Raw genomic sequence first — 26,113 nt, 5'->3', positions numbered from 1 at the left:
TCTTCCTCAGACCATGTGCTCTCAAAAAAGGTCTAATCAGAGACCCTCTTCGTCTCGTACCTCAAATTTGTAACAGGAGCTCATAAACGCCACTGCTGAGGGGTGGTGGTAACGGGGGTGAGGTGCATGGGTCTTTCAATTCAATAACTACGGTCTCTAATATTCGTTTTCCTTTACAGGTCCAGGGAGGTGTTGACGCCGTGCGCGAGAACCAAAACTACGCATTCCTTCTCGAATCAACAATGAACGAGTATCACAACCAGCAACTGCCATGCAACACACGCCAGATTGGGAACAACCTCAATTCCAAGAATTATGGAATAGCCACTCCCTCTGGGTCGTTCTTGCTGAAGAAACTGACGGTGGCTATTCTTGTGTTGATGGAAAGAGGGTACATTTCTGAGAGGAAAAATTACTGGTGGTACACGAGGGGGGAGTGCCAGTTCAAAAAAAGCACTTCATCGGTAAGATAAATATTTTCATGAAACATCAATCCGGGTCAAGTTTTTTTGGTGATTTTTGTAAGAAACGCGGCGAATGCGGTGAAAATAAATAATTCGCCGATATATTCAACACATTCACCGCAAAAAGATGTAAGAAATGCGCGGTGAAAATTATTTATTTTCACCGCAATTCTTGCAAAAATTCACCGCCAAACTTTGACCCGGGAAATGTCAAAAAGCTCGCTTTTCAAAAATCATTGTTGCTTCAAAACGACCAAATCATATTTTCCACTCAATTTTTCTCACAACTTTTTATTACATATAGTTTTTGGCCCAAAGAAGCTACACAATATTGATATTTGGAGAACTGCAAAAACTTAAAAATTTTGCCTGATGAAGAAAAATTCAGCATCGAGACCAATTTACCCGTTCGGACTTGAAAAATTGTATGCTTCATATTCTTTGAAAATTCCAAAGCAACTGGAATTTTTGAGGATCTTGCCTGTCTCTGAACACCCTTGATTTTGTAAGCCTAATAAGTATATTGCAAAATAAAATGTTTTCACTGACATGAAATTACTTATGGTATATAGCTGTTTTTGAAAATTTTGGCTCATTTTGCCATTTTGTTGACACTACCTCGCTACTTCTCAAAACAAAGATGTTCAAAGTGGATAACAGTTGGGAACTGTTCAAAAATTTGGTAACCTAATTTTCTCAAATAACTTATTTTATTTCCACGATTTTTTGAGAGAAAAAATTTGCAATGCTTGTTTGTTGCAAATTTAAAAATGCTGTTTTCTTATTTAAATATTCAATTGATGCAGACAGCTGGTTCCTGTGTATTTACTGAGGGTACACTTAAAGGTCTACATTACAAGCCGAACAATTGGCAGAAAGTGGCAAGCGTTCATTTTTGTTATAACAAATCCGTCTGATATTTAAATCTTATAACCCATCTACTTGATTGCGTCTTCAAACAAAACAAATTCTCCAAAAACAACTGTTTCTGTTTAAAAATCAATCTTATTTTTTGTCACTAGCATTTCTCATTCTTGTAAAAATATTTCAACTTTGTTCACTATTTCAACTATTTCTACAATGATCAACTTCAAGTTCTATATTTAACAAGAAATTCATAATGTGAAAATTAACAAAATGCTACTCAGCAAATTATAAGCAAAATATTGCGAAGAAAGTTAGTGCTGATTTTGCAAAACAAAAAAAAGAGTTTATAAGTTGTCAAATTTATTCAATACGAGCAACAAACTGAGCAATGGGAGCAACGTTTTTGAGAGCGTTTGTTTTAGAGGAAAAAGTAAACCGCCCAATAGTTACCCATTGAAAAACAAATGTTGTTTTTTATAATTTGTGAAACGCTTATGTACAAAGCATTCGTTTTCTCCAAAAATTTTGCCTTTTAGAAGATGTTTGTGTTTAATACTAGAATAGAATTTTTTCGAAAAAGCAAAATATAAAAGTGATGTGATTAATTGGACTACTTATAGTTAGAAAAACAAGTACAAGAAAACATTTTTTAGAAAAAAATGACAACATCTTAATAAATACTGTCTCATTTATTTAACTTTTTAATTTAGTATTTTATTTATACAAGAGAGCTAAACAGTCCTGAAGTTACACGGAAAAAAATTAGAGTAGATATAAGTAGACAAACAAAACCCAAAAACAACAATTTTCTTAAAACTTTAAAGTTTTGTGTGATTATGGGTGACTGCTTGTTCGCTGTTGATCGAGGATTGTTTAGTTTAGAAAAACCTGTAAAAAAACTTAAATATAAGAGTGATGTCATATGAAAAAGTTGCAGCAGGGTTGCGAAATTTATCTATACGCCATAACTGCACTTCAAACTCTCTAATTTTATATAAAGTTTGGTGCAGCCAATTTCCATTTTATATTTGCTTAGTGTAGCCACATTTTGTACAAAATGAGTGCAGTTTTCTGAGGTATTCAATAGTCGCCAAAATTTTTCGCCAAAAAATCTTAACGAATCAAACGGCATTTCAGAGTTCTGTTAATTTTTTGACTTCATAAGTTTTTTTATTGGCTCGCACGCTTCATATAAAGAGATAATTTAGGAAATTTTGATGACGATAAACAAATGAAATGGCGCCTGAGATCGGGTTTGAACGGAGATTGGTGACAGAGCAATTCAGCGCTGAATCAGTCTAGATACATCCTGTTTTTAGGTCGGCCAGTTTTATATTCATGTCCCAATTTAAACCGGCCATTCTGGGTTTTTGCGCAAAATTTACTGCATCAAAAAATAAAATGTTCAGCTAAACTCCCGCCATAAATGTTTGCTTTATATGCGACCCAAACACCCGCATGGGTACTTGTAACATTTAATTTGCGTATCAAGACGTAACCACTAAGCTAAATGTGCTTTGTGGTAATTTCTCACACATTAGCTTATGTAAAAATATTGTGTATACTACTAAAGTTTTATAGTTGTAAGCTGCAATTGTATGACAATATTCTGCTCAGAATTAATGTTAGTGTATGAGTGTCAGACTATACAGAATAAGTTTAGTGTGTGCGAACTCAATTACCTCAAAATAATCATAATGAAGAAGAACTGCGCATAGGGGAACTTAAAATATTTTGCAGATGCAATGTTTCAGAACTGAAATAAGTTTTTACGCTGAAATTAGCAATGCTGGTTCAGCGCTCAAACGCTCTCAGCTTCAAGTCCGGGTGACAATCTTATAAATTGCTGGGCAAACTGGTTGCCTCTGATCTCATTCCTCACAACAAAAATTTAGTCGGTCAAACAGTGCTCAGTCCAAACAATGTCTGGGAGAACAGTGTTAAAGTAGTGGATAAAACAAGGAAATCAACCACCAGCAAAATTTGGCCAGTTCTCCAAACGCCAATCGCGCATATCAAATAGGGCCAAATTTTACTACTTGTTGATTTCCTTGTTTTATACACTACTATACATTCTCTCTATATTCGATCAAAAATCAATCAAAAACCAATTAAAATCAAAAATAAAACAAAAAATCAAAAAAATCATAGCAAAATTTACATTTCACTCTTTAAGAGCGATTCACTCTTATTCGGGGTGATCCCCCAGTAGAAAGATCGCTCTTTTTCGCTCTTATAGAGTGATTCCCTCTTTTTTGATATTTTTTTTATTTTTTATACTTTTATTTCAAATTATTTATACTCTTCAATAAATTTAAATTTTTTTTTACTTTTTCTATATTTAACCCATTATGAATAAGAAATGATACAAAATTATAATATTTACACGAACACTTTCCTCAGTTTGGCTAATAACTAAAGGACTTACAGTCTTGTTTTGCCAACTGGGATTAATTGTTTTCTCACTCAAATCAGTGTAACTGCTTGGCTTGCCACAGACTTCGTCCGTTCGCAGATTTCTACTAAATCCTTTAGGTATATCTACATGTGGATGTTGTTCCTTTACATGAGCCCGTATCCCATCACATCTCACAACAGAAGCACAATATGGAAAATTAACTTTAGCTGAAGTACAACTTCTACATGTATACTTACTCTCATCAAAATCAGTTAGTGGTTTTACATAATTACATATATTACAACTTCTAATAAAGACTTCTGGGCTAATGTTAAGGTTAGGGTTAGGGTTAAGGTTAGGGTTGAGGTTAGGGTTAGGGTTAAGGTTGGGGTTAAGGCTAGGGTTGGTGTTAGGGTTAGGGTTAGGGTTAGGGTTGGGGTTAGGGTCTGAGTTAGAGTTAGAGTTATAGATAGAACTAGAACCAGAACCAGAACTAGAACTAGAGCTAGAACTAGAACTAAAACTAGATTCATTTTTTAAAGAACAACCCCATGGGGAAAAATTTTTAGCGCAAATACCACTTAGTATTATATTACCACACATACATTTATCAGTTTTATCTTTATGACATGATTCATAATGATATTTTAAAACAGCAATGTTTCCATATTTATAGTTACTCTCTAAACATTTTAAAAGCATTTATCACAGGGTAAACTATAATATTTACCTAATCATTTCGCAGATAGGACTTTGTCCATGTTTCACCATCGGTGTAACCACTTCGCGGATAATATTTAGCCATGATTTCAATTATATCTTTAGTATCATCTTTAGATGTGATACACTCTGCTAAATTTTTTTTTCCTAACGTATTGAGTGTATTAGTTTTACACCTCTTATCTAAAATCAATTTAAGGTCTTTAAATTCTTCATTATTTCCATATAGTCTGGTTAAAAACTTTCCTCCCTTTCTATTCAAAACTCCCATCTCTTCATTTATATATTCTTCTTGTAGGTTTTCTAAGGGTGTAACAAATTTGCGTGCCCCAATAACTAAACTATCTTTTAGATAGGAGTCTGTCCATGTTTCACTATCAGTGTAACTGGTTCCCAGATCGGTATAATCACATTGCAAATAGGACTTTGTCCATGTTTCACCATCAGTAAAATCATTTCCCATATAGGACTTTATCCCTGTTTCACCATCAGGTAACCTGATTGGCAGATCTTCTCCATATCCAACGTTAACCAAAGTGTTTGCTCTATTCAACATATTGCTTGCACTCATTGCCACGGCTCCAACAGTTTTTATTATTGAATCAGGATAAACATAACTAGTTATAACTAAACCCCAACCTATAATTCCACCAATATTTGATAATTGTTTAAAACTTTTTGCTTTAAACATCTCCTTTGTTAAAACATCATTCTGAATTTTAATATTATTTAAAGTAAGAAGTTTATTAAAATAAAACTGATAATTATCATGATTAATGGTATTTCTTCCTGTTGCATTTATCATGAGTGGTTTCATATATGCTATAAGTTTAATTATATCTTCTCTTTCTAATTTATCTTTTAAACTAAGAGCTTTCAAATCAAGGAAACCAACTCTTGAATCAGATATCAATGTTCTATTACTATTAATAATAATAAAAATATTTTTCTTATTATTATATTTAATTATACCATAACGAAGTTCATCATAAATTCCGTCTGTACGATTATAATGGTTACTATTTAACTCACTAATTATTTTACTAAAGTCATGTTCACATTTTTATATCTCATTAAAGTTTTTAAATAGATCAGGTCCTTTATAAGTTGTTAAATAAATAGTATCACAACTCATTCTTGCCGTATTAATTATTTGAGCTGGTTTATGACACATTACAATTATTTGAATATTATAATGTCTACCTTCAGTAAAATAATAAGCTATATCCTTTTTTAACCTATCACCCATATCATCAAGTACTATTACAAAATTTTGAAATTTGTGCATATTATTTTTTGTGATCATGTTTATATCACATTTATTAAACCCAGTATAAAACTTATTAGACTCAGGATCTATCCAGTCTCTGTCATCTTTACACACTACAATTATATTTTCAGCTTGGTCTTGGTTTTGGTTTTGGCCTTGGTTTTGGTTTTGGTCTTGGTTTTGGTTTTGGTTTTGGTCTTGGTTTTGGTTTTGGTCTTGGCTATGGTCTAAGTATAATTTTAAATATTGTCTAATAAAATATGTTTTGCCTGTACCAGTTCCACCATAAACAATAGTATGTAATGGTGACTTTTCATATTCAAATCTAATTAGACTCCTATTCATAAATCCACCAAAGCTTTCTTCTAGTTTTGTATATTTTCTTGGTATTGAATCATATATTATATAACAAATTCCAATTAAGAAAATAAAAATTATAACTGCGCTACCTGTCTCCAATTTTATATATAAAATATAGACCTGATTTAGACTTAGACTTAGGCTTATTAAATTTATTATATAAAAATGCTTATCCTAACTTTTGAGGAATTCAATAATAAATTTAATATTGATAATAGTGCTATGGGCGATATCAGAATAAAGGATATAGGTAAAGATATAAGTCTAACACCAATAGAAATAGTAATGAGAGATGAGACTCCAGATAATATTAATGAACCTAATTTCAACATTATTGTAAATCTGCATCCAACTGAAGGTACACATGGGGTTTTAGTTATAAGAAGAGTAGGGGATCTGTATATTACTTTGATAGTTTTGGTGTTGATACACCACCATTAATCCCAGTGGAATATGTTGATCTAGGCTCTAATGAAAGAATACAACAATATGATGAATCTTATTGTGGGGCTTATTGTTTAAATATGATCTATCTTATTGATAGAGGATTTTGAATTAAGAGTGCTTTGAATATTCTGGTTAATCAATTTAAATATCCGGGAATATATAATGAGTGTTTTTGTTTAGGTTGTAAAGTTAATCAGGGCACGGACTCCGTCCGTGGTATGCCAACCTGCTTCGCAGATGATAAATGTAATGATAAAAATAATGATAATGATAATGATAATGATAATGATAATGATAATGATAATGATAATGATAATGATAATGATAATGATAATGATAATGATAAAGATAATGATAATGATAATGATAATGATAATGATAATGATAATGATAATGATAATGATAATGATAATGATAACGATAATGATAATGATAATGATAATGATAATGATAATGATAATGATAATGATAATGATAATGATAATGATAATGATAATGATAATAATAAAGATAATGATAATGATAATGTTAATGACAATGATAATGTTAATGATAATGATAATGTTAATGATAATGATAATGATCTACGAAGTAGCTTTGCTGATGATGTTAATGATAATGATAGTGATAAGGATAATGATATTTTTAAAGATAATTTTATATATCAGGAAACCTGCTTGGCAGATCTATTTGATGAAGAAAATCAAAGGGGTAAACCTAATAACAATAGTCCTACTAACAATATCTCTTTAAATATAAATGAAGATCTACAATTATGGCTAATTGATGATGATATAATTACTGAAGCCACCTTCCCAGATAACTTTAGATGTATAATATCTGGTCCTAGTGAATGCGGTAAGACATTCTTATTAAAAAAACTAATTCTAGCTAGTATATATTTTGATAAGCTATACATTGTTGGTCCTACTGGTGATCAATACAATGGATTAGAAAGAATAAAACCAAAAGCAATTATAGAATTTATTAAAGATATAAAAAACTTACCATCTCCTGATAAACTACCCAAAGACTTAAATAAACTATTGATATTCGATGATGTTAGAGCCAAAGAACCAGTTATTAATGAATACTTTTGTAGAGGTAGACATAATAATTGCAATATGATATATCATAATCAAAACCTGTTCTCTCTGGATAGGCAGAGTGTTAGAGAGAACTGTAATCTATTTATTTTATTTGAACAAAGAGGTAAAGTCCTAGCATCGATATATCAAGATTTCTTTAATAATATTGAACTTAGTTATAATGATTTTGCTAATATATGTAATAAGGTATGGAGGGAGACTTATAATTATATTGTCATTGATATAACTAAAAATAAAAATTTTAATGGTAAACTAAGAATTAATTAGGATCGGAGAGTTTTGTAAATTATTTATCATTATACAATTTGGTGCCTCGCTTGGTTTCCCTGCTTCACTTGGTTTCAATCTCCCAAATTTTTCTTTAGTACATAACCTACAATAAAATTGTTTAAATATAAACTGAGAGATATGTTCATATAATTTACACTTTCTACATGTTAGATATTGATCAGGATTATTAAAATGTTCTAGTAAATGATCATGTTTATCTCTATATGTTATAACTCTATTACATACAAAACATTGATATGGTTTACCCTGACACCAATTACAACTTTGAGCCCAGGACTTTTTTTTACGTTCATCACATTTAATACTAAACATTTTTTATTATTTTTTAAGGGAAAATATTATTTCAAAATGTGTTATGATTATTAGAGAAATAGCAACTGTTTAGTCTAAGTCTAGGTCTAAGTCTAGGTCTAAGTCTAAGTTTAGCTGTTAACATAGAGGGGGCTTCGCCCAGCTGAATACGTCAGATCAACAAAGTGCTAGTTACACTAGATCAACGAAGTTGTTAACGCAAACAGACCTTCAGTCTGCTAACTATGTTAGATGCAACGTAAAACTTAATACATCGCCATTAAAGTCTATAGGTCTTCTATACTCATCTTTGATATGAAACTCTATATATTTTATTTATATATTCTATAAATATAATATTTACCAAGTAACCTGGTGGTTCAGTTAGATTAAAAGTATATAATATATCTGTGTCTTTACCATTATCTTTAGCTCCAGATATAAAATTGCAATGAATGTTAATATTATTGAAACCCATAATATCAATAATTTTCTGAGATTTATATTTACCTTTTTTATAAACTATTTTTCTAAATCCTAGTAATGAGGCTATTGAGTTTTCTATATCAAAGCTAATTGCACCCTGTTTTATTTCCATTAAACATTTCATCGTATTCTTATCAGGTTCTATTATAACATTGCCCTCAGTTTCTTCGTTTATTAATTCTGCTATGTCAGTTAACTCATATGCTCCCGGTGTAATAGTTGAATATAGCAATTGGATTCCTTTATAATTATAATTAAGTATAGATGTAATGTTTGGGCTTGAGGTAGAGATAGGGTTAGAGGATATGGGTAAAGTTAGGGTCAGAACTAGGAACCTTAGGTAAAGCTTCTTAGTCTCCTGTAACAGTACTAGCATATAAGAATTGATTATTCCCCCTATTCACATTAAACACTGAATTGTAAACAGATAATCTAATTAAACCTAATTTTGACCAGTTAAGTATAGGTTCACTATAGTTAAACTTTTCTGTTGGCTTTATCATTCCAAAGTTAAGTGTATGTTCTTTAGTTTTAGTTACAGTTTCATTTATCTTTTGTAGTTCATATAGAATTAGGTTGTCAGCCATTTTTTGACTTACAAAAAAGGATTTTAATTTGGACACAATTTATGGTTATAGTAATGATATACACAAAAATAGGATTATAAAGTATAAACCAAATAATCTAGCAACAATGAATACGGTTAATACTAACATTAATATCATACTCAATAGAGAAGAGAATCATTTAAATTTGCGTGATTCATATTTAGAGATAGAATATGTTGTATCAGATGATTCTGGTGGTGTATTTGCTAATGATGCTAATATTGGATAAGTTAATTATGGTATGATGGCATTGTTTGGTTCAGTTAAACTTGAAACTATTGGTGGTAGGACTATTGAATATATAGATCATTGCCATCCTAATCTATTGATGTATAAGTTATTAACTAGTACTGATGATGAATATGAGAGTAGTTTTGTTGGAAACCAAGGTAATAGAGATAGTCAACTTAAAGGTGACCATATTGCTGCATAACGAGGTGATATGTATATGATGATTAAGATGAGTGATCTATTTGGTTTTGCAAATGATTTAGAAAAGATTATATACGGTTTAGGATTTAAACTTATATTAAAAAGAAATAATAATGATAGAGCTCTATATAGAATTAATGCTAATCCTGGTGCAGTTGGTAATGGTGGTAATATAGATATTAGAGATATATCATGGTGTGTGCCCAGTATTAATCATAGTAATGACAATAGAATTATTGTGCAAAAGGGTTTAAGTTAAAAGAATAATGTAGACTTTAGCTATTATGAAAGAAAGACATTTTATAAGAATGTAACCAATGCTACTAATTTCTTGTTTGATCTAGGTATGGAAAGTGGTATGGAAAGATCAAATTATATAATAGTTGATTTTGAAAATGATAATGTTAATAAACAAACTCATGATGTAAGTAGATTTGATATAATGAATGTTACTGAATGTTATTGTAAGATTGGTAGCGAGTTTTATCCTGAGGATAGAATGAATATTAATTATGGTACCAATAATTATATCGAGGCTTTTAAAGAGATTGTTAGCTTTAATAAAGATTATAATGGGCTACCACATAATACAAAACGATATATAAATCATAGAACATTCAAAAGCAGTTATAGAATATATGTATTTGATACTAGATATCAAACTGATCATTTAGGTCCACAACCAACACAACATAATTTTAAATTTAGTGCTGCAGTTGCCGATGTCATTTGTCAAGCATTAGTATTAACTGGAAAGTTTATTAGTGTGAATAGTGATGGAAATAGGATGGTTGATATAGTATCATAATTATAATTATAACTATAGCCCTAGTCATTATAACTATTTCTTACTTGTCTTAACAAAACCTCTAGCATAAATAATATCTAGTTTGTTTTTATTCTCTAGAGATAAACCTCCACCTTCAAGCTTAATCTTAGCCTTGGGCCTAACCTTAGGCTTAGGCTTAGGCTTAAAAACAACAAAGGGATTATACTTTTTAACTTCGATTATTTTTTATATATAGAAATGAGTCTTTTAAATAAGTTCAAAAATAATTCATATTGCGTAGGAGGTAGACATTATAGTGGTGCTAATAGCATAAGTGGAGCTATTACTTCAAAAAAAACTAAAATGTTAAAGGGTAATTGTGTTAAATGTAAGAGAAATAAGTCAATGACTGTCAGTGATGTAACAATAGAGGCAGAAGGATTGAAAGATTTCTTTAAAAGTTTTGATAGAGCTACAGTTAACTTCGGAATGAAAGTTGCTAATAATCCTGTAAGAGCATTAGAAATAGCAAGTAAAATAGGAAGTGCAGGTGCATCTAGAAACTCTAGAGCTGCTTTATCAGCCACACTTGATTTAATTAAATTTGCAACTACTGGTGAAGGTATAAAGGTAGCACAAAAAGGAAGAGGGTTATATTTAGGTACAAAGAAAATATAATTTAGTTATGGCTAAGACTAAGACTATAGTCTCAGTTAAAATTCTATATCTATCTATAAATAATAATACTAATATTATTATTACTAAAAACATTGCTATTACTAAACACTAATATCTTTAATCTAAAAAAATACTCAGCTTGTTTTTCTTGTTCTTCCTATATTCTTCATATACCTTGACTAATTCATTATATTCATCATTATCTATTTTATTATATTTCATTGATTTAGTTGATAGTTTATTAAACTTGTCGCTAAACTGTTTTTTTTTTAAATATACATTTGTGAATACTTTATAATTTTATTTCTTATTTTAGTATTAATTGTATTTGATAATGAACCACAAACAGTTCCTGTAGCAAAAGCTGTTGGTATAGAATAAGGTAATCCTATACCTGTTAATGCAATTGATGTTGTTGTTACCGTTGTTGCTATTGATGATAATAATATTTCTGTTATCTCAGCTACGTTAATATAATTTCTATATCTAATTAACTTCTTATTATAGTTATTAGTTTCAATTTCATAATAATTTCTAATATCTTTTATAATGTTAATATTGTTGTTAAATTTAATTTTGGCTTGAATCTTTTCATTTATGTATTGTTCATCAACGGTTGACAAGTTGGGATATAGTAAATTCTCACTCGGATAGGTCATGGACTCCGTCAAAGCTTTGCTTATTTTCATTAGTAAAAAACTTTCTATTTCTTTCGTTATATCTTCTTGTTTAAAACCATAATGCTTCTCAAGTCTTGCTTGCTCTTTATTATCAACTAACGTACTTCGTAAAAGTATAGCAATTATATATTTTACTATTGTCCTTTTACTCTTTATAAGTGCTTCATCAACGGCAGAATTAGTCTTTTTATTAATTTCTTTAAATACTTTTAGACCCATAGTAAACATATCATCTAGTTGCATGTCAGTGATATTCTGATTAAATTTATTATTATCAAACTCTTGTTTTAATTGATTATATTTAGAGATAGTATCAGCAGCAACTTTATTACAAAACTTAACAGTATTTGAGACTTCATTTGCTGATTTAATAAATTCTTTAATTAGTTCTTAATTAACTTGTGTTTCATTTAGTTGTAAGGTTTTAGTTGTAACTTTATCAAAGTCACCCTTTCTTAGTTCAGTTATCTTTCTACTTAAAATGTCTATTTTATTAGAAGAGGATATTAAGTTATTGTCTCAATACTCTTTATTAACAACATCTTTTTCATCTTTTTCGGAGGATGTACATTCGTAATTTTATAGATATCCTTCATATCAATATTATCATTATCTTCTAGGAATAACCCATGAGCCTTACTTAGTGTTAAGTTGTTTCCATTCCCCATCTGATGTTTCGCTTGGTTAAATCTATTTCTTGTCATTATTTATATTAAGAAATATATTTAATGATTCTGAAACCTTATTATTAGATTCAAAGTCAAACTCGAATTTTAATAGTTCCTGTTCATAGTATTTACCTTCTATTATCTCTCCATTGATATATTCTATTTTATATGTTGGTGGTTGTATGTTTAGAACTTTATTAACTTTAAACAATTCTCTAATCCAATCAGAAATGTATCCCTTAGAGAAGATATTACGTTTATCTGCATTTCTAACATAATCACCAACTTTAAATTTTGGTTCAATCTTAGTAGAAGTAGATATAATCTGCGATGCAGGTTCCCTGATATATCTAACTTTATCAGGATTATTAGAAGCATCAACTGGTGTCATATTAATTGTTGAATGAATGTTATTGTTATATGTTATAACTGCATCATTTAATATATTTACCCAATTACCATCACCGTCAATGAACATTGGTTTATTAATTATATGTAATAATGTTCTAATGAATCTCTCTATAAAGACACCTTTTAAATCACTACAAGTAGAATATAGTTCTGTCTCATATTCTTTAAGTAGAGATTTAAATGTTTTATTGTAAAACTCACTACCTCTATCTACCCATAACTTTTCTGTTTTTTGACTTTCAGAGCCACCCTGTGGATGTTCACTTAATACTATTTTAAAACCAATAGTTATAGATAGACCAGATTTATTCTTTAAAGGAATAGCCCATGCATATTTTGTGAATATATCCATAACAGTTAATATAAACTTATAATTATTATTGTATTTACTTAGAAATGATTTATCAATTAAATCAGCTGACCATGTTTCATCTTTATATAATGGTATTATTCTTTCTCTTCTAAACTTTGTTATTTGAGGACTGAATACTTCTTTAGCTAATAGTTGTTGTTGATTTTCCATCATTATTTATTTACCATAGTTAAAAAAAAAAATTATCTAGTTGCTCTTGATCAATAATATTCTTAGAAAATAGTTGCTTAGATATATCTAGCATTTCATCATATAATCCATCATGACCAGTTTTTGTTTTTAGTATTATTAATTCTAGTCTTTCTACTAAACCATTTAAATGGCAATTTGAGTTAGGGTTGCTATTTAAACCCCTGCCAATTACATCATCTTTTAACCCCATTATACGTTTTATTGTTCTATATCTAGCGCTTTTCTTATCCCCTTTTCCTACATCATACCTAATATCCTTTAACAACCTTTTAATTTTGTTTTCATCTTCCTCAACTTTATCATCATATGTTACATTTGATTTAGTAAGAAAATCAGTAAATCCTTAAATCCTTGAAAATTCATATACATATCCCTAACTAAAAATGCACCCTGCTCTAGAGTTATATCAACACCATTCATTTTATATCTCCTAGTAGGTAAATCTACGAGTTCTAATTTTAATTGAGGATTAGTTTGAGCCCCCATGTCATGAAGAAATTTAGCTGTCTTTTGTATCAACAAAAACTGGTGCTGTATCTTGAGTTTCCTTTATATTCCCCTTTAGCGTTTCATTAATCTTGGAAGTGTTTTCACCGATCCGTGACGCGGTTTCACCGATATGGAAACCAGCCTGCTGGATCATCTTAGTTTGTTTATCTAACTCTTGATTTTTCCAATCTATTGCCCTTAATTTTTTTTCACTTAATGCTAGATTGTGTTCACTGTTCGCATTTAAAGTTTTAGTTAAAGGATCAAATAACTCTTCTATTTCACCATAATATTCTTAGTGTTTTAATTTGTCTTCTAATCTATTCTTTGTGTTTTGTTTTTCTAGATAGCTTAATTCTATAAGTTCATCTAGCTTAGTCATTTTTTTATATAAAAATATTATACTAAGTATGATTTAGATCTATAAATTTAATTAAAATAACTAATTATAATAACTCATTATATAATATAATAGCTGCTTCTATTAACTTTCTATTGCTATCTATAATTAATTCTTTAATATCATTAATCATGGAACCTGCTTCGCAGATCAGTTTATCTACATCCTTATCCTTATCCTTATCCTTATCCTTATCCTTATCCTTATCCTTATCCTTGTCCTTATCCTTATCCTTATCCTTATCCTTATCCTTATCCTTATCCTTATCCTTATCCTTATCCTTATCCTTATCCTTATCCTTATCCTTATCCTTATCCTTATCCTTATCCTTATCCTTATCCTTATCCTTATCCTTATCCTTATCCTTATCCTTATCCTTATCCTTATCCTTATCCTTATCCTCATCCTTATCCTTGTATAGTTTCTTAATCCTATTTAACAAATCCCTTTTAAATTAATATAGTTCCTTATCATGTGGATAACTTTTTATATTGTTTAAATAAAACCTTTTATCATCAAATATATTTAAACTAATCTTACTTGTTTTTGTTGTTGTCATGCTATCCCCAACTTTTTGTATTCTGCTTTCATCTACTGTTCTCTGTGTATTATTCATTAATGCATCATAATAATCTATGTGCCTAGCATTATTATGCTTCTTTATGCCTTTTTCTTTAGTGTTTTTAGGATAATTTTTGAAGCTATATGTTTTGGGGGACAATGCTATAAATTACTCAATAATCCTACTCCCCAGCTCGTGCTTAAACTTGCCGGGGACTTTATTATTAGTTTTTATAGGTATGTTTAGATTACTTAAGTCCATATGCTCATCACTAACTTTACCTTCACTATAACTTAATACGAAACTGTCCGTATCCATATAGTGAAGTGTTAGATCTTTGAGGGAAGGTTGTAGAATATTATAGAATACATCAAACATATGTAATTTGCTAAGTTCGAGCATTGTTACTCCTACATATACAGGTGAGCTATATTCTATTTTGTTCTTTATATATTCAATTTGGCTATAATCCTTATATCTAGTTATATTCTTAAAAGTTGGTTTACTTATACTTTTCATTATCTTTTATTCATCATGTAAGACCTTACTTTAAAGGAAGTGCAGGGGATTCATGCACATTCTTCCATATAGGGAGTTGTTCATTAATTTCCTTACATCCTTCTCTGCTTCAGTTTTAGCTGTTGCTCTTTTATTTGTATTGTTTTGTATATAATCTCTATATATATAATCTTGTTTAAATTTAATTACTCTATGTATTTTAGTTATTTTACACACATCTTAACATAGAACTTTAACATCCTATAATGAACCATGTATTCTCTTTGTTGTTTTGGTCTAAGATTAATTTCTCTGTTTTTGTTTTGCCTTTCTCTCTTTCTCGGTATCCCAATTCATTATCATTTATCTTTCTCCTATCGGGCATTAAAGCTAGTTGCTCTGTTCTGTCTTTACATGTTATCATTATCGCAAAATATATAATAACCATGATCATTAACATCTGGAGTATTTAATATAGTATCAAGAGTAGTAGTAGTAGTAGTAGTAGTAGTAGTAGTAGTAGTAGAAGTAGTAGTAGTAGTAGTAGTAGTAGTAGTAGTAGTAGTAGTAGTAGTAAACTGGAAGTCCCTATAAGGTAGCTTTTGCAGCATTGCATAGCCGTATAGGTTGTTTGCATCAATGTACCAGATATTTCTGTTATGGGACTTCATCCCTGTTTCACGATTGTTGACTATCCTATCTCCCATTATACCACATATACCCCCTCTCTTTGCTTCGACAAAATCATCTAGCATTTGTTTATCTTGTAATGTATCTAATGTTACACCGCTTGACATTAACCAACAATCAAAGCTATAGCTTGGGAGACTTACATAATGTAAGGGATTGAGCTTGAAATCTTTCAAACTTAGTTGAACATATCCATTCATGCAGTAGTCTAATATTTCCACATCATTTTGTAAAAACTTTATAGTTAGATCTTTACCAGTTTTATGACTGTTGTCTTTATTAAAGATATCGACTTTTTCTTGTGTTGGTAATTTATTCGAGAGAGAGGATTTGAAGTCTTCTATTTTTAGATTACCTATAACTTCATCATAGGTAGCTTTGCTACCACTGGCAGCTTCGCTGTCATATTTATACAAACCAAAGTATTCACATGGATATAATGTTTTAGTTTTACATCCGTATATCTTCGCCATTTGATCTAGGGGCAAAGCTAAGAAGTTAAAACTATCTAATAATTTGAGACAACCAATGCTAAACATCTTAGACTTACCAGCAGCTAGTGGTATGTTATCTACTTTTCTTTTATCGTTATTCTGTTTGAAGAGTTCACTGTATAGCAGGTTGAGGTCATAGCCAGAGCCATTATGGAATATTACTGGAATGAAGTTTTGTTGTTTGTATCTTAGATTGCATATTTTACATGCTGGTCCTCTACATTTACCAGTTTCATGACAATGATCTCTTACTTTATTAATACATGTTATGCTGCAGATATGACAATTGTTATTAGTTTCATAATATAACTTATCTTTTTCTGTGAATATCATCTTTTCATTATGTTTGAAATTATTCTCTGTTTCTATTTCTAATAGATCTCTATCAAATCTTTTGATGCAGCCTAGACCGAAGTAGTGCTTGAAGTTACCTTGCCAGATGTAACCCACAGCTATTGGAATATGTTCAGCTATTACATATTTATGGGTCTCCGAGCATGCTTCGCCATAACCATTAGTTGAGACTTCAACAATGCAACATTCTATATCGGCAGTTACAATATTTTTTATATTCTAACGTTTATGTTCATTTATAAAAGTAATATGTTTTTTCTTAGGACAAACAATCTCTGGTTTGAATGAGTTGTTGCATTCGTGTTTATCATATTTAATTTGAGAGTTAATCGAATAGGTACACCTATCGCAATAAAAATATTTAATGTTAATTTTATTTGGGCGAACTAACAAGGTTTCTATATTTTTTATTAGGGCACAGTGTTCTATTTGACCATTACTCCAAACTAGTATTTTTACCTCTTTTCTATCTTTACTAAAATCGTCCACTTGTTTAAACAATTCTACTTTACCTCCACCACAGGGGGTGTAAAACCAAATAGTAATATTGTATAATTTCTGTATTCTTAATATATATAGCCGAAGTCATCTTCATGTTGTTGTCTTGGTTCAATTAGTTTATCTACATGTTTACTTTCTCGAGTTGCATTACCTATGACTGGATGTAACCATGCGGTGATAGTTAGTTGCAAGCAGTTGTATTTACAACTTCGTATATTTAATATCGATTTAGAATTTTTGAGATCAGCTGGTAAATCTATATGGGTACCAATAAATGCTTTAGTTGGTTCATTGTTTAACTGAATACTTCTTATTCCAAGAAACTCGAAATCATAACCATAACCTTCAAATATTTCCTTTTCAAAGTTTAACCATCCGTGAAACGGCTTCACCGATTGTGTGAAGTCTCCATTTTCATATATTGCGTTATAAATAATATAGTCAGTTTTGAAAAATATTTTAGTAGTTTTAACTTCTTCTTTGGTTCTCTTTTTATACTCACACTCGGCTGTGATCTTATATTTAAAACTCCTAACTTTTCTGAACTGGTAACAGTTTTTAATTTCTTCTAAAGAGTAATTAGTTGCTTCATCTATATCTTCAATGTAATTCCCACCTTTATCTGTAATATAAAACTCTCTCATGTTCTGACTGGAGTTTATATTGAAGTCTTCTGGGTTTTCTAGATAATCACGATTATGACTATATGAGTGAGTAGTTAGAACTATTTTTTTCCTAAATTCTTCATGACATTCTTTAAATATAAACCTAATTTTAGAGTAGATATTGTTTTCAGTTTCAATTTCAGTTTTAATAATATCCCTATTTTTAATAATATAATCATCTTCATCCGAATTATACACCCTCTCCAAGATTTCTTCTTCTTCAGACTCAAACATTTCCTCCTATAGTTCCTTATGTTTGAGATCGTATGATTGATGTCTGTATAAACCCTTCTTTGTCTCAAAGGATAAATTAGAGACATCGCAGAAGTTTACGACACTAGTTTTAGTTGATTGAGACAAGATGTATTTATTTAGGGAAATAATCAAAAAATAATTTTTCGAAAAATGAAAATGAAATGCAATAAGTGTATAAATAAACCTTAGAAAGAATGTTATAATAAAGAATTAGAATATTCTTTTTATGTATGTAAAAATATGGTCAGAGTGAAAGATTATATAGAACATTTGGGATATCATTATTCTGATCCTGATCAATATCTAACATGTAGTATGTGTAATGTTTATAAACATATATCTTTATATAGATTTAGAAATAGGAAATGTAGAATATGTATTCATCTTCATAGATATAGATATGGTCAAACTAGAAATCAATTCAGAGAGCATGTTTACAGGTATAATATTCAAGAAGCTAATTCTTCTTCTTTTAGTTTATCTGTCATGTAGTTTTTGGGTTTTATTGATATTTTAGATTTAGACCTGTTTTTGTTAATTAATACCAGATTTAGAATAAATATTAAGCTAGTTTTTTATTCAAGTTACACTGAAAAACATTAATCACTGTGTATCCACCGATCTCAGTGTTTTTGACTGTGCTCTTTTTGTTCAAGTTATCCACGAAGTGGTTACAACATTTTTCGCAAGTTTGGTTTTACGTGCTTGTTACACGATCTCATCTGCGAAGCAGTTCAACGGGGTTGTTTTACAAATTCACTGATTAGTTATACTGAAAAACACTAATCACTGTGTTTCCACCGATCTCAGTGTTTTTTGACTGTATACTCATCACAGTGTGTCCCATATACAGTCTCACAGCAGGGATCATCATTTTTAGGAACTGTGAATTTGGTTTATTTTATCTCACTTAGTTTTTTAGTATTTCATCAAATCAGGGGACGTTCACTGGAGTCAGTGAGGAAGGAACTCCAAACCTTCCGTTTGCTAAAGCAACTTAACTAGACTCGATGATTTAACCACTACACCAAGTGAGACAGAAAGTTTTATTTTTAGATTGATTAAATATTGATTAGAGGATATATGAAAATATTTATTATTTTAATATTTCTTTCATTTTTTGTTCAAGTTTTCTTTTTTGTTCAAGTTTTTTTCACAAGTTTGTTTATGTGCTTGTTACACGGTCTCACTAATTTTATACTAGTATCTGGGGACGTCCACTGGAGTCAGTTGGGATCTGCGAAGCAGTTTCACTGATAGAACCCAAACTATCCGTCTGATAACGATTAATTACCAGCTTAACTCGACACTAGTCGTTTGCTCCAAGTGAGACAAGAAATGATAGATTTAAAATATAAAAGAAGTGAATATAGAGAGAATGTATAGTAGTCGATAAAACAAGGAAATCAACAAGTAGTAAAATTTGGCCCTATTCGACATGCGCGATTAGCGTTTGGAGACTAGGCCAAATTTTGCTGGTGGTTGATTTCCTTGTTTTATCCACTACTTGTTATTAGTTCCAAGACATGCACCAGTGGCAAAATGTTAATTTTGCTGTGGCGTAAAAGCAAAGCAGATGAGAGGAAAACATTTTTTTTCGTGTATCCAAATACAACAATGCGTTTTCGTTTTGCTACAGTCTCTCTTGATATTCATCACAGTTCAATCCAATTTAAAAGAGATTTAAAAGTGTTGACGGAGTGAAAAGCGCTAAGCAAGTTCAAATATTACTGCAATGCTATCCTTAGGGTTGCGATCCATTTGGAGAAAATGAACTAAATCTGAGTCTCCCCACTTTAGTTTTGTCAGGGTGAAATTAAGAATCTTCGTCAAAATTCTGCACAGTTACTAATTATGGATCAGAAATGGCAAAGTTCTACATTTTGACATAACTGAATAGATTATGGCGGAATGAAAGATCAGCAACGCAATCTTTGTGATGTGTTCGTTGTTCTTCGAAATTGCTGGTTAAGGCCTGGGTCCAGGTGTAAACGCTAAAAGATTTGCGGTGAATGCGGTGAAAACATGTAAGAATTGCGATATTTAGCGTTGAATGCGTTAATTGCGGCGAATAAAAGGAATTCACAGCTAAGAATCGCAAATCCTACAAAAATCAACCGCTAAATTTACCAAATCTCTTTACTGTAGAAAACATTGCAAAAAAGATGTAAAAAAAGCTGTGAATGGGTTGAGAGCGGTCAAAAAAAATTTACCGCTAATAATAGAAAATCTTACAAATATTCACCACTAAAATTACCAATTATTTTCACCGCAGAAAGTACTGCAAAAAAGATGTAAAAACAGCGGTGAATGCTTTGAGAGCGGTGATTACGATCACCGCTAAAAACCGCAAACCATTAAGTTGACACAATTTTCTATGGAGTCAAATTTTAAATATAATTTTTTAAGAATTGAGGTGAATGCGTTGAAAGCGCAATAAAATTGCACCGTTTTTACAGAAAAAGTCAATCAAATGCACAGATAGCTGCAGTATTGGCAGAACATGTTGTTTTTTTTTCAAAAATTTCTTTTTTTTATTTCTGTTTACTACTCTTAACATTCTTTTTGTATAGTAATTTGTAGAAATCCGCACAGAGATGGAAGACTTTTAACTTTTACATAATATATGTATCGACCCACTTTTGTGGGAGATGAACGTATAAATAAAAAAGCTGCTTTTAAATTTCACTTTTTCAGCGGAGTTATAAAGGTCTGAAGTTCTGTGAACAATCGACTGACTTCCCTTATATCTGCTTACATTTTTTTTGTTTTTACGCAATTATTTGCAAATTTTGCTAGGAATATATTAAAATTGAAAACAATAGTTTTTTTGGTTTTAACTCTGAAGATTGAAAAGTAATTTTGAACCGTTCGATCAAATTTCTTGGCTAACATTGCAAATAAATTTTTCAAAACTTAGCCTTTTTGTTCCATCAAAAAAGGATTTATTTTGTTTAGTGTAGTTTTTACTTGACTCCATTTTTTTTAAGTATTTTTCTGTTTTTTCCAAAAAAAATAGACATGGATTTTTGAATATAATTAATGTTTGTTGTTATTTTTTTTGTTTGTTGTCCTGTCTCGAAGTGTTACTAATGGCAAGTCTCGTCGGTCCTCTAATATTTTATTGATTATTTTACTAGATAATTTGAGTTTTCAGCGGTTTTTTAATACATACATCAATTATTTCAAATAAAATATGAAATTTTGAATTTTTTTTCTCTTTCGTGTTCATTTGGTAGATAATTAAACCCGAAATATAGGGATGAGTGGGATCGGTACACTATGTGCAAATTCACATTACCGAGTCTCCTTGTTCGTACATAATTCGAAAACAACGTATATAATTCACGAAAATATATTTCGTTGCAGCCTCCTGGTCAAATGAGATGAGAACTGAAGTTAATTCATAGTCAGATATCCATTTTTATGGGAACTCTAAAAGGTCATTAATTTTTGTTGTAGCTTCCTAAGAAAAGAAGTTAGTTTTTCAACTTTTTTATTTGCATATTGGCGATTAATATTTTTTTATAATTTGTGAATTTCATTCGGAATAAGAAGTTATTCAAATCAATTCAAATTCATGGTCAGAGGTCCTTTATGTATGGAAACAAAAAAAAGAATTTTTGTTTTAGTTTCTCTATAAAAAAGCTGTATTCTCTTCGGTGAAAGCGGTGAGAAAAAATTTTTAGCCTTAAAAACGTCTTACGTCACTTCACGGGTAAAAATCACTGTATATTTTTTGCGGTGTTTTTTAAGATTTGCGCGTTTTTTCGCAGTTAAATTTTTATTTACACCGTTCCCTGTTGTTAGCGGTGAATTTTTTTCGCCGCTTAAGTGGTGAAAATAAAAAAAATTCACGGCTAAAAACCGCAAATCTTACAAAGTTTTGCAGCTAAAAACCTCAAATCATACAAAAATTCGCCGCTTTCACCTTATCGCTAAGAGATGCGGGCGGTTTGTGGCGAAAAATATTTTTTTACCTCTATTCACCCCAATTCTTGCATTATTTTTTTCGACAAAACATTGACCCGGGGACCTCGATATATGAAAAAATGGTGTTCGTCAAAAATTAGCAGTTAAGAGTTGTCTGTAAAAACGTTTGCTCATTTCAAACAGGATCTTAGATCCTTGCGTGGGTCAAAAGTCCACGCATGATTGTGCATTGCTACTTATGTTTCTTTTTGAATAGAGTGAGAATGCAAATGCTCTGGAGATTGGTGACGTGTGGGGAGTGTTCTATATTCTGATCGGTGGATCTATCTTCGGACTCCTCGTGTGCATTGTGGAGTTTGTACTTGTCTCAATTCACCAGTCTAGAAGACTAAAGGTTATATATTATGTTCCTTAAAATACACATTTCAGACTTTCATAAAGACCAGAAATTTAAGTAAATCTGTGATCCTCCACCTTAGGCCGCAAAATTAGCTTAAGTGAGTAAGTTGACACAAATCTAATGGGGTTTAGGTAACAACGCTAAAAATTGCCAAAAAATGTAAGAACTGTGATAAATGCGGTACATGATCGCAAAAATTGTGCGATGAATGCGATGAATTGCGATTTTCTGCGCTCAATTCGGTGAAAGTGGTAATATAAAAATTTCACTACTAAAACCAGCAATTTGTTACAAAAAAATTCAACGCCGCTAAAAACCGCTGATCTTACAATCTTTTGACACAATTTTTCCGCAAAAAATTGGAGTGAAACTGATCTAAAAAAATAATTGTATTTGTGAAATACAAGAGTGGTGAGTCGAAGAATCACGCAGTTATATAAGAATTACCTGGCAAGCAGTTATATAAGAATTACCTGGCAAGCAGGAGGTCAGTAGTTTGAAGCCTGGTGATCAAGACATTTTTGTAAGGAGTCCGGTATGCGCGGTGCTGACAATATAGCAAATCAAAACAAAAAGTCAATGCTAAAATCCGCAAAATCTCAAACTTTCAATGCATTGACCACTAAACGAATTGACTGTTTTGAGGTGAAAAAGAAATTTAAAAGATTTTTTTTTTGTTTTCTCCGAGAATTTTAAATTAATTTTCCGCATAATCTTGACTCGGGTGTCGTTTCAGTCTTTGCTATCGTAGCTGAAAAAAATTAGACCTTAGTTAGTAAATCCTCATTAAAAAGACTTGTATTTCGAATTGCATGTGGATTGCATATAGGCTGCTATGTTTAAAATTGATATGATAATAGCTCTGATTCAGTGCTGATTTGAGATTTGCATTTGGGTTTATCCCGTACTGATATTGACTGGGCCACATATACACACTTCCCTTACACAAGGTGTAGTATTGCTAATTGGATAATTGCCGCCGCAATTACCGATACTACAGAGAGTATAATTATTTAACCGTCGACTTTGTGAACACTTTAGACTTAGTCTAAACTGACGGAATATTAATAGAGAGCTATGCTGCGTGAAATGCGTTGAGTGAATGAATACATTATTCATAGCCGAATACTGCTGTGTATTATTTAATACACTATTGCACAAGCTATGTCGGCTGATTCACTGCCGCTATTGATACGCGTATTAAGTGAAGGATACTGAAGCTATCCAGGCCGCTCTTCACAGCAGCAAGTCTGAAACGATAATACGACTAAAGACGAATAATAGTCGGCTCCACGAATGACGACCCAGGAATCGATTCGGAGCTAGTCATAAGTCTTGTGATTTTTAGTCGTGTTGACTCAAGTATAAACACGCACCAGCCTAGAGCTTGCTGCTGAAGGAAATCAGTTCTAAACTCAACCAGCGCAAACTTAAGCTGCTTCATTTTCCACTAATATATTCTCTCTCTCTTTCTCTCTCTCTTCCTCTCTCAGCTCTAAGAGCGAAACATCTACTCCTCCACTAAGCGGGAATAACAGCAGCGATTGTAAGTCTGCCGATTTTATAGCAAAATAGAGTTAAAATAATATTCACATCCAGCAGTAAGATGGATCTAATTTGTTGATTAAGATTAGATACCCCACCATATTTTCAAGTAGGATTTACCCCCAAGTTGTGCTCTATCCTTTCTATCTGTTTAATAATTAATCTTTATATCTAATCAATTTTATTTCTAGCAAATAACACTTAGATTTGGAAATTAGCAAAGAACATTGTGAGCATATAGTGAGACTTATTCTAGCACTTAATTAAGGTCGCTATAATAACATTGGTTTAGCTCTAGCGTGGTAATTAAGATCAAGCGAATAAAATCCCTACCACATCAGAGTTAAAAAAGGCACATACAATTTTTTAACGACAACTGGCACTACAATTCAGATTTGTGCAAAACAAGAGCTAAGTTTCAGTGGTTAGAACGATCAAAGCAAAAAGTAAGCCTTACTCTCAAGGGTAATTAAGAACACCTGTGCTGACTGTTTATATCATATAACCCACTGCCAAGTACCCAGTTAACACTCTTAAACCTTTTTGATCAATAATACTGTTACAAATTAGCAGTTAGTGTCTGATTTTAATTTATCAATGCATTAGAATTTTAAAACTTTTTAATTTTCCTAGGTTACTTTATGAATTAATTGCACCGCAAATGCAGACCTGCAATGAATTTGGCTGCTTTTAGAATCGTGAAATTCGGGTGCGTTAAACTGCGTTTATAGGGTGCGTTTATAGCCAGAACTGGGAAAAAAAGATTTAGAAATAATTTTTTTAGAATTGCGTTGCATTAGAATAAAGTGTTTAGAATTGAGAAAAAAACTAATTTTGTTGAACTGCGTTACTTTCAAGTACGGAATGCGGTTATTAATTCCGGTACCTGAATTCCGCAGTTTAGTAAACATATTCCAGAACATCAAAATCTACATTTTGTGTTATTAAAGTCCACGGTTTTATAGCTAATTATGCACTAAATTGCACATAATTGCAATCGGAAAAAATTTTTGGTTACACTGTTTTATACACTTACGCTGAAATTTTGAAAAACATTTGACTTCATTCAAATTGTTAGGTTGAGGAGTTTTTCGGCATTAATTATTATTTTGAACCCATTTCGGTAAGTTTGTTAAAAAAATGAATTGCGTTACAATCAAACGCAGAATTCATACTCCGCTATTCTTAGATACTTAAATTTTGTTGAATTAATCTACTAATTTTCCTTCAAAATTGCCTAGCCTTTGTATGTAACCAAACTCTGCTAAGTCCATGTATGTCCCGCCCATGTATTAATATAGCAAAAAGGAATTAAGTTACATTCTCGATCAAACTTGACTGATGTGATTCAAGTCTGCCTTTGTTGTGTAATGTCGTGACCGGTCAATTGGCCGACATACAAAATAGCCGACACCCCTTTTAGCCGACACTTGAGAAAATATAACTACTCGGAAAACAAAGTTCGCGATAATTACCCGCGCATTAAGCGAACGATAGAAGTAGCGGTGTCCTGTTTTTTCACCCCTATTCTTTTAACCCCCTATATTTTAACCCCGATTTTTTAACCCCTACATCATTTAACCCCTCAATTATTTAACCCCTATATTGTTTCACCCCGATTTTAAGCTTCCTATAATTGAGGATAATTAAGCCTCAATTATTTCTATTTTAATTAATGGAGATTAAAATCGGGGTGAAATGACTGAGGTGTGAACATGCTTTTCACACCTCAATCATTTCACCCCGATTTTAATCTGTAAATTCATGGATCATAATTGTCAGGGACATAGAGCAAACGACACAACAGTTTAAT

General features: G+C 31.1%; 1 protein-coding gene across 1 annotated transcript in view; it reads left to right on the top strand.

Moving 5' to 3' along the window:
• The window catches only part of LOC142352047 (glutamate receptor 3-like), an 80,292-nt gene that overhangs the window by 50,930 nt on the left and 3,249 nt on the right, over positions 1–26,113 (top strand). The window contains exons 8-9 of the mRNA XM_075404394.1: positions 180–464; positions 22,612–22,749. Coding sequence (XP_075260509.1) covers positions 180–464; positions 22,612–22,749 — 423 coding nt within the window. The remainder of the gene's footprint in view (positions 1–179; positions 465–22,611; positions 22,750–26,113) is intronic.

Source organism: Convolutriloba macropyga, chromosome 13, assembly GCF_964194025.1.
Source record: "Convolutriloba macropyga chromosome 13, txConMacr16.3, whole genome shotgun sequence".
NCBI classification, from domain to species: Eukaryota; Metazoa; Xenacoelomorpha; order Acoela; family Convolutidae; genus Convolutriloba; species Convolutriloba macropyga.
Note: the sequence above shows the minus strand (reverse complement) of the source record. Positions and strands in the feature narration are given on the sequence as shown.